Here is a 10655-nt window from a genome sequence, read left to right as displayed (position 1 = left end):
AGAACCAAAGAAACAAATAAGACTGCCTAAACACCAAAAAAACCTCTAGAAATCTAACAAGAGAACACCTGAACAAGCATCAAGCAAAGAGACCTAGATAACCAAACCTCATCCTCGGGATCTAAACCCTTCTTCTTCTATAACCTTCGAAACAAGATCTTCCATACCCTCAAAATTCATCCCTAATTCACGAGCCATCATAATCGTAGCCTCAATCTCCTTTGTGTTGTCACCTACCGTTTGACACTCGTTAACAACACCCTGGAAATCATCAAGCCCTTCCTCACTTAACACATCATCCCGGATATGTTTTTCAACCATACAATTATCAATAATCTCCTCCACCGACATAGGATCCGACTGATTAATTTTATCTTTTTCAACCACCAATTTATTATGTTTAACACTCAAATTGAAGTCCATTACAGAAAATGACGGGCCCGGTTCCTCAGCAGGCCGATTGACTTCACATACGGGATCATATAGCACTTCAAATCTGTTTGCTTGGGCATTTGGCTCATGAACCACTTGAGTAAAGTTAAGCCTCACCGTACTATTATTAACACCACTCGTATTACCAATTGTATATGAATTATTGACCTTGCTTGTAACCATATATGATTTATCAGTACCGCTTTTTGTCTACAATCTACTCGCAGCAGACTTATCTTAAGCATCAGAAACTACACTTTTTAACTCCGTGACATGCTTGATTAGTTGGAGATAGTACATACAAAAGGGAGGAGCTTGTTATTCCACTTATATTATTAAACTTTGTAAACACTTTTTTATAATAACCCAAAAAGGTGTAAGGTGTAGAGAGTATAGTATAGTATTATAATAATAATATAAACAGAAGAGAACATTTATTTTCCAGAAATCCTTGCAAATTCTCCCTTTGAATACAAACAAACTTTTGCCATCATCATCCTTTTTCCCAAGAAACTCAAATTTTGTAACCATGACCACTTATTATTAAATAATTTCTAAAAAGCTTTTTGTTTTTATTTTACATTTATTACATATACAACTATACATACATCACATATACAACACATCATACATATAGAGATAGACACAGGGTTTCTTTATCCTCTCTTCCTCTTCTCTCCAAATTGATATCACAAATTATGATCTAAATTCAATTCAAAGTCTTCTTTCTTGATTTTTAATTCAAATTCACATTTCTTCAATTTCTTTGCGTTTTATTCAAATCCACTTCTGGGTTTTGTTTAATTTGTGATTCTGTACAAAACCCAGTTCCAGATTTTGATTTGGTAGCAAATTATTATGAGGGCAGGATTGAGTACGATCCAGCAAACCCTAACGCCTGAGGCGGCAAGTGTATTGAATAATTCAATATCATTAGCCGGCCGGAGAAACCACGGCCAAACGACGCCACTCCACGTGGCGTCAACTCTCCTGGCCGCACCGACTGGGTTTCTCCGGCAAGCGTGTATCCGGTCCCACCCGAATTCCTCCCACCCGCTTCAGTGCCGAGCGCTGGAGCTTTGCTTCAGCGTGGCACTGGAACGGCTCCCAACCTCCACGTCATCGGTTGTGGAGCCACCTATTTCCAACGCACTGATGGCGGCCCTTAAACGGGCCCAGGCCCATCAGAGGCGTGGTTGCCCAGAGCAACAACAACAACAACAACCGCTTTTAGCGGTTAAGGTGGAGCTCGAACAGGTTATTATTTCCATTCTCGATGACCCGAGTGTCAGTCGGGTCATGCGAGAAGCTAGCTTTTCGAGCCCCGCCGTTAAAGCGACTATCGAACAGTCGCTGAATAATAACGTTACTAACGTTGTTATTAATAACAATAATATTAATAACGTTAGTAACGTTATTGGAAACAACCTGAATCCGACCCCGACCCCGACCCTAGGGATCGGATTCAGGTCGTCTCCCACGCCTGTTTCGTTATACTTGAATCCTTGTTTGATTCAACAAAAGAATAACGAAACGGCATCTTCAACGCCACGAAATCTTTATCTGAATCCGCGGTTACAGCAACCGCAGCAAGGGAATCAAGGTTCAAATCAATTAGGACAGCACAGGACTGATGATGTAAAAAGGGTTATTGATATTATGACAAAACCGAAAAGACGGAATCCGATTCTAGTGGGGGAAGTGGAACCCGAAGCAATCCGTAAAGAGATCTTGATACGAATCGAAAAGGGGGAATTTGTAACAGGTGGTGAGCTAACCAACAACGTTGACGTTATTTCCATCGAAAATGAGTTCGCATCTGTTTCGGATAAGTCACTTATTCCGGTTAAGATCAAGGAATTAAGCGAATTAGTCGATAAAAAAATTAGGGGTTTTGATAGTACGAAACGGATAATAATCGACTTAGCTGATTTAAAATGGCTGGTGGAGCAACCGCCAGCTGCGGTTGCAGCTTCAGTTGGCCGAGAATCCATGGCTGAGATGACGAAATTGGTTGCGAAATTTACGGGTAAAGTATGGTTGTTTGGTACAGCTACTTGTGAAACTTATTTAAGGTGTCAAGTTTATCATCCATCTATGGAAACCGATTGGGATTTACACGCGGTTCCGATAACATCTAGATCACCACTCCCTAATATGTTTCCCAGGTAAATTTTTATGCATAATTGAAATTTGGTTGTGTTTAGATTAATAAAGTTATGAACTTGTTTTGATTGTTGTTATTATTATTATTATTATAGGGCAGGGACGAATGGTGTTCTTGGTGGTTCAGGTCAGTCTTTAAACAATTTAAAACCGTTAAATAGTTTCACGACAACGATGAATTTGGATCTTGCCCGAAAGGCCCCTTGTTGCCCGGTTTGTTCAACTAGTTATGAACAAGAATTAGCAAAACTGAAAGAGTCGGATTCGGTTAACAATAGTTTACCTTCTTGGCTGCAAAATGCGAAAACAAACGATCAATCTCAGGTAAACCAACGATTTAGTTATCTAAGTTTCGACTGTTATTTTCTTTTTTAAATATTTTTTTGTTGATTTATTTGACAGATTAAGGATAAAGATTATGTTTTGAAACAAAAGATTCAAGATTTACAAAAGAAATGGAGCGAAGAGTGTTTGCGGATTCACCCGAACTATAACCGTAACCAATCTCCAAGATTGGATAGAGTTGTACCCATGGCTATGCCTTTGACCGGGGCGTATAAACCGAACATGCTTTTAAGACCAAGTCAACCCGGACAACAGCCACGGTTACAACCACCTAGAACTCTTCAAGAGGCATTGCAGCCACGGTTAGAGCCGCCACGAAGCCCTGTCGGGACCGACCTGGTTCTCGGGTCAAAGAAACCTTCGGAACTCACGAGCCCGAAAGCCAACGAGGATTTGGCGGTTAAGGACCTTTTGGGTTGCATATCTTCCGAGCCGATAAAGGGTAAATTCGCGAACCAAGCTGATACCGACTCGTTTAAAAGACTACTCAAAGGTCTAATGAAAAAGGCTTGGTGGCAGCCTGAGGCGGCTTCCACGATAGCCACAACGATAACACAATGTAACGTAGAAACCGGGAACCGAGGTTGCGTGTGGCTGTTATTTGCGGGTCCTGATCGGGTTGCAAAGAAGAAGATGGCGTCGGTTCTTGCCGAGCACATAACCGGGAGCAACCCTATCACTATCGCGCTCGGGTCGAGACGCGACGGTGAGGAGACCGATACGGGTTTTCGTGGTAAAACGGTTTTGGACCGTATAGCGGAGGCGGTCCGTCAGAACCCGTTTGGGGTGATCGTACTTTCTGACATTGACGAAGCGGATATGTTGATTCGCGGGAGTATTAAACGGGCCATGGAAAGAAGCCGGCTGACGGATTCTCACGGGCGGGAAATTAGCCTCGGGAATGTCGTGTTCGTACTTACCGGGAATTGGTCAACCGCTAGCGTTGACGAGCATCGGGCTGATGAGCAACGGCTGCACTCTATGGCGAGTTCTGACTGGCAGTTGAAGCTAACTGTTGGTGAAAAACGGTTAAAACGGAGAGCGAGTTGGTTGTCTGGAGTAGATAAGTCAAGGAGACCGAGGAAAGAATCGGGTTCGGGTTTAGATTTGTCGCTCGATCTTAACCTAGCGATAGACTATGAGGAGGACCGAACCGACGGGTCGATAAACTCAAGCAATCTAACCATTGACCAAGAAGACGAGAGTCAACAGTTTGCGGTTATGTCAATGCCTCATGAGCTCGTGGTGCATAGCGACGGGACCATTGTGTTCAAACCTGTTAATTTCGAAAACATTCGTGGCGAAATCGAGAAAACCATCACGAACGCGTTCTCGACTACAGTCGACGAGAAAATGACGATAGATGTGGATGAGGGTGCGGTTGAGAATATATTAGGCGGGTTATGGTTCGGTCGGACAAGTCTAGAGGAATGGGCTGAACAGGTATTGGTACCGAGCCTGCGCCAGGTCAGCGCACGGGTACCGGGTCAAGGCGAAGACATGATGGTTCGGCTCGAGTCGGACCGTGACTCGGTCCAGGTGGGTGGTGGTGGGGATTGGTTGCCTAGTAAAATTGCAGTGGTGGTTGATGGGGTATAATAATTTTGGTACTTGAAAACTAAGGGACTATATATGTAAATAGACCATGGTGGGGGGAAGTATAGTGAAACATGTAGAAAAGACGAGGGGCGTTAATAGATGTAATGGGAAATGACGGTCCTCATATTTTCTTTTTTTTTCCCCTTTTTTTTGTCGTATAAATATAAATATTTCAAAGTAGTTATTACAATTTAAGTTTGAGCGATAAGATGATTTATTAAATGATGTTCATTTATTGTTTTCTGCTTTACATGATGTCTTTTTTGCGCTAACACTAAGTTTTAATATTGTTTTAATTTATAAAATTATAAATGGTAATATTCTTTTTAGACAAAATATACAGGATTGAAAATCTCTTAAAACTTGAGTGATTTAATTGAGACAAAAGAATAACGACTTAATTGAATCAATATTGAAATTCGGTTATTATACTACAAAATTTTCCCTTGAAAAAGGTTCATGTGAGAAAGAAATCACCATACTTCATAGAATCAATGTTAAATTGAACGTGGCATGTGAATGTTAATTCAAGTCACCGCAACATTTATAAAGTGAATCATCATAAAAAATAAAATGGTATATCACTGAATAAGTTGTAACAAGGGGTCGACCTATTCCTGTGAGAGAGAGAGAGAGAGAGAGAGAGAGAGTTGTCTGCTGGATCTTTTTTATTGTTATCTGTATAAAAATCCGATCGCCCTACTTATATTAGTATTAAGCCCTCTATCGTTCCCTGTGAAAAAAAATTTCTTGGTCTGCCTGATTGTAACTAAAACTAACAGTTTTTACAATATGTTATTGCCATATCATTTTAAAGTAATAACCAAAAATAAAAAGGGGCTATTATAATGTAGAAAGTTTTTTGGGGTCTAAGTGACAAATAGGAAAAACATGAGTAGGTGTGAGCAAAATACGGTTCGGAACCGTCAGAACCGAGGAACCGGAACCGAACCGGTGCCTCAGAACCGCTAATGTGTGTACCGGTTCGGTTCTCATAATTTTCATTAAACGGTTCCCGGTTCGGTTCCGGGTAAAACCGGCGGTTCTAGACTTGGAACCGAAAAACCGGAATATTCAAAATTTTAAATAACTTTACAAATCCCCATTTTTTATAGAGTAACTTATTAACCGGCATCCATTGAATATTTTTTTAATTCAAATCTTCTTTCTTTACGTTCAAGAACTAGCAACCATGATCAATTTTGAATTAAGCTATAAGGTAATTTAATATAAAATGATATGATCTTCCATTAATTTATCGTTGCTAATGATTTATTTAACTTCAACACTTAGGTATTAATAAAAAATATAACGGATGTTCATGTTGTATTCTAAATTAGTTTTACCGTGAAAGAAGACATACAATTGTATAAACTTGTTTTGCAATTTTCAAAGTTTGCATAACTAATTTGATAAATAAATGATAGAACCGGTTCTAGCCAGAACCGATTAGCGAGAACCGGATTTAACGATTCTGGAACCGAACCGGTTTACTATAATAGGTTCCGATTCCAGTTCTATTTTTCACTCATTTTCGGTTCCGGTTTCGATTCTCACAATTCTGAATCGTTACACAGCCCTAAACATGGGAGGTGACTGTGAATGTGTGAAATTAATATCACATGGCAATGATACGGATCATAGATGAAATTTAAGTGGTCATAAAAGCACTTTTTGGTTTTATAAAATAAATAATAACAAAAATAAAATAATGTGGATGTAAGTGAGTCTAAGCACACGTCTTGGCCTCAATCTATGTCTAGCTACTACTTTTATAACTATACCCTTTTCATATTTTTATATTATATTTTTTTATTTCTTTTTATTAGCCATTGCAAAATTATTTCTTTTAAATAATTGAGAAATTTTAATATTTTTTAATATAATTGAGAAAAAAATATAATGTAAAAGTATAAGTGATTGTTTTTGTAATGGCTAGTATAAGTGCTTGCTAAAAGCAAAGTCTTTAAAAAGACAAAAATTTGGAGGTTTCGGTTTCAATTCTCACGTATAACAAATATAAAGAAGTTTTATGGTTCTATATATATATATATATATATATATATATATATATATATATATATATATATATATAAATTGTCAATAACGGGATCGGAATCTTGTTATTATGCATTAAATGTAAGTAAGTTTCAATCAAAGTAGATGGTAAGGTCATTGAAGGCTTTGAATTTTGATTATTTATAAAACTATATGATATCCTCGTAAAGTCATTAATACACGTTTGTTTCCATTATTTTTATTTCTACAAAATGGCTATACACGATGGCCTCTTGGTTGGTATAATGTTTATCCTTATCAAATTGTTATGGACTTGAGTCTTATAAAACAAGCAAGTAAATTTTAGTAGTAGATTTTAGAGATGCATGTGTACTAATAAAACTCAAGTAATTTATAATAGTTTTGTTAAAGTTATATCAACTCCAACATAGTATAATAATAATAATAATAATAATAATAATAATAATAAAAGTGGGTCCAAGTTCATCATTTTAATCAACTTTTTTTTGCGACCCAAAATCTATACCGAAAAAAACAAAAACTGAGCTATTTTTTAAACTCAAAAATCAATATTTTAGTTTTTAGTTCGGTTTTCATCAAAAATCAAATGAAACAACCCGTGCACACTCCTACCAAAAGGGCTATATCGGTAACAACACCCAAATTGCTTATGTGTATAAATCAATATCATGTAATAACATTCTGTTACTTCAATTAATTAAAAAAAAACATAAAATAGTTAGAAACAGGCTTGGACAAAAGTGACACACTGGTGTGTGTATGGCTGTAATTGTATGAAAAGACATAAAATTGAGGGATTGCCAAAAATATTGGACATTTCTCAAAAGGCATAAATTGGGAAGTAAAATTTCGGCTTTCTATTCTCACACACTTGTCGGCATTGCATTTTCGTATGAGTCCTATTTTTCATACACCAATTTAAAACATACATCTTTTTTTATTATTAATTACAATATATACAAAAGTAAACAACAGCTTATTATGTGAAAGTTTTTTTTGTCTTCCCCCATATATTGAAACAACGAGCCACATGATACTAATTAGTCATCGCTAGGTGGTAGGCACTATAACCTTTTTGAAGAGAAGACGATGATTCAAATTCTGATATAAGGTATATTATATTTTAATAAAACAGATAGGTATGTGAGTCTTCGTTCAAAGATTAAACACAATATTTTTATATTTCAATTGATAAATACGGGATCCATGAATTTACATAAATGATTATCAGAAAAATGTACATAATAAACAAACACTAGAGTTATTAAAATCTAAATTAGACATTTTTAAAACGTCTAAGTGTAAACAAATCGGTTTGAATCTAAATCATCTAATACACGAGTTTGGGTTCAAGTTCATACACTGAACTTGATTAGTGCTGTGAGTATAAATTAAACTATCATTTATATAATTAAATAAATAAAATTATCATTATATAACTTATTATTATATATAATCATTATAAACACACACACACACACCAAATATATAACAAACAAATAAGCTTACCGAGCTTGAGTTTGTAAACCACTCATAAACTGTACTCAAGCTTATAATATTTATCTCAATTTAAGCTCTATAAGCAAAACTTTAGATATAAAGCTTGAAACGAGTCAAGATGATTATGTAAATTATACTAGTTATGTAAATTATATATAAAATTGGAGTTATATAACTTATTGTCCAAGTCTAATTTATAAATCCAACATCCATATTCATTGTAAGTAATATTACCATCTTTAATAAATGATAATTGACTTTATATGCAAATTTAAGGGCAAAACTACACCTATCAACCTTGGGGGTTAGGTTTGCCAACAATGCACGATTGCGATTCATCATCATCATCATCGTACTCAGTATATCCCACCAATAGCAAAGCTATGGTAGGGTCTGAGGAGGGTAAGATGTAGGCAGCCTTACCTCTACCCCATTTGGATTATTTGTGATTGCGATTCTTAACGACATTTGGTGGTGTTATTAATGTTTGAAGATGAGTTTTGACGAATCTTCCTAGTTTAAGCTTTTGATTACTTAAAAGAAAATGACCTTTTTTGTAATAAAAGTTCTAATTAAATGCTTCAAAAAACCAAGTAAAACTAGTTCCATAAATAACACTCTTGACTCGATCTAACTTCATCTTTAACATCTTTATATTAAACATGTTAATACGTGCACGCAATAACGAATCCATGCAAACATACATAAATAACTTTCATTTAAGAGAACTAAATTTTAAACGACCGAAAATGCCTGGATGGATACGTTCTTTCGTTTGTGCTCAACATCTTGCTGAATTGTAATTGTAATTGTAATTATTGTTATTGTTGTGGTAATGAAAGCTTGTTTTGCTAGTAAGAAATAGTAAACCACTATGATTTACGAAATTACTTATATAACAAAAATAGGAAATCATCAATATTTGTGTTCTTACATATTTATTGAACCAAAACTAGTCAAAGTTTTTGACGCAAGAGGAGTGGCATTAATGCCCACAGCATATAAAGATAAGAAAAGCAGGACAATTTTGGTATTAATATTATTTTCATAATTTCTGTAAGTTCTTTAAATGTGGATACAAAGACAAATATGGTTTTGAGAGTTGTCTTGCATTGATGCATGCATGTTGTCATGTGTCATGTGCCACACTTTCTAAACTTAGGTCTTTGCCCATCCACACCATGTGTTCTCATTTATTATGATGTATGCTTTCCTCTTTCACCTCATATCAAATCCAAAATCAATTTAGATCATCATGAGTTAGCTAGAAGAAATGTATTTTTGGTTAAAAGTTATAATATTTAAATTAGTATAAAGTTTTATCTTATTATTGTTATTTTATTTCCCTCTATTAAATAGATATATTTCTTTTAGAAACATATACTATGAGTTCTGATTTTAAGGGCTGTCATTTGTTTTTGTTTGATGAGAAATTAAAACGAATAACGAAAATTCGAGTGGCTACTTCGAAGTAACAAAAAAAAAGGCAACAATTGAATTGGGAGAGTTAAGAGTAAAAAATCTTCACTTCTTTCTCTCATTCAAAGCCATGCATGAGACTTTCATCTTATGTGGCTCGTAAGTGATAAAAGAAAGAACAGATATTTCTTTTTCGATTACCTTCCTCTTGTATGTATTACACCAAATTCATTCAATTCTAAAAAGGATTATTAATATGTAACTTTCGAGGAGTCCTTCGTCAGTTAATGTGAATGACTGATTTTTTTTAAAGCATTCCGGTATTGGTTTTGTAGGATCAAGTCAAATTGTAGTACCATTTGATTTGATTCAATCTCAATAACCACGAGATCATCTTAGGGTGGGCAATTTCCCTCCATCATTTCTTTTAGAGTTATGCATACCCAAAAATCCTTATTGCTACCACGAAAAGAAATCATAGGTCCGTCGTTGTCTAATCTTTTGGAAAGATATTAATTTAGGAATATTGGACATGATAACAAAAATTGCATAAAGATGTTGGTTATAAAAATGGACTATTAGTTATGTATCATGTGCGGCTATAGAGATATTATATATTGAATTAAACATGTTAATTATACCACATTCAATAAGTAACGTGTAAACTTCTTGTTTCCAAACAAACCATAGTTCATGATTAGTTTTCACGTGGAATAATTTATGCATAGCGGTTTAGGTCATGATATATAAACACGTACCTAAGTGTGTGTGTGTATGTCTTCTTGTATTAACACGTAAGTTGATAATCTTATATTGTAAAATACAGAGAAACTTAAGATAAAAAATAATGACGCGTGATTGCACTGGTGAGGCTTGGACGAGGAATCCAGGTAGGGGGGGGGGGGGTTGTGGGGCGAAAATGGATTAATTTACGCTACATAAAATATTTTCAGATGCAAACGAGTATATTTACACCACTGAACAAAAAATAAGGATCACCCTTATACAAGTTGGGCTCCTGCTTCATTGAAAACTTTTCATAAATGCACTAATTTTTAAAAATATGACTAAACAGTAAACACGATGTAAAGCTAAAAGCATCACAACTAATTATTCCTTTAATTATAACAAGTTTTGTTTTCTTCCATTTTTTG

The 10655-nt window shown here is 35.5% G+C and overlaps 1 protein-coding gene across 2 annotated transcripts; it reads left to right on the top strand.

The window, feature by feature from the left end:
- The first annotated feature begins 1082 nt into the window (after positions 1-1082).
- Positions 1083-4755, top strand: LOC143544412 (protein SUPPRESSOR OF MAX2 1-like). Of its 2 annotated transcripts, none has more exons than XM_077036527.1 (3): positions 1083-2600; positions 2694-2922; positions 3007-4755. In XM_077036527.1, exons 1-3 carry the CDS (start codon positions 1291-1293, stop codon positions 4540-4542), a joined length of 3075 nt encoding a protein of 1024 aa, XP_076892642.1. In that variant the 5' UTR covers positions 1083-1290; the 3' UTR covers positions 4543-4755. The 2 variants fall into 2 exon arrangements, with proteins under 2 accessions (XP_076892642.1, XP_076892641.1); XM_077036526.1 differs by having other exon boundaries at positions 3001-4755.
- The last annotated feature ends 5900 nt before the right edge of the window (positions 4756-10655 follow it).

The sequence above is a fragment of the Bidens hawaiensis genome, unplaced genomic scaffold, assembly GCF_021521415.1.
Source record: "Bidens hawaiensis isolate Kalapana, Puna unplaced genomic scaffold, B.hawaiensis_p1.1 tig00013566_1, whole genome shotgun sequence".
NCBI classification, from domain to species: domain Eukaryota; kingdom Viridiplantae; phylum Streptophyta; class Magnoliopsida; order Asterales; family Asteraceae; genus Bidens; species Bidens hawaiensis.
This window is presented reverse-complemented; position numbering and strand designations above follow the sequence as displayed.

What these genes read in the sequence shown, in the direction of transcription:
- LOC143544412 (XM_077036526.1), top strand. Translation starts at nt 1,291, where the DNA reads ATGAGGGCAGGATTGAGTACGATCCAGCAAACCCTAACGCCTGAGGCG. An exon ending in CTCCCTAATATGTTTCCCAG is followed by an intron (nt 2,601 to 2,693) that starts GTAAATTTTTAT and finishes TTATTATTATAG; the next exon opens with GGCAGGGACGAATGGTGTTC. An exon ending in AAACAAACGATCAATCTCAG is followed by an intron (nt 2,923 to 3,000) that starts GTAAACCAACGA and finishes TTTATTTGACAG; the next exon opens with ATTAAGGATAAAGATTATGT.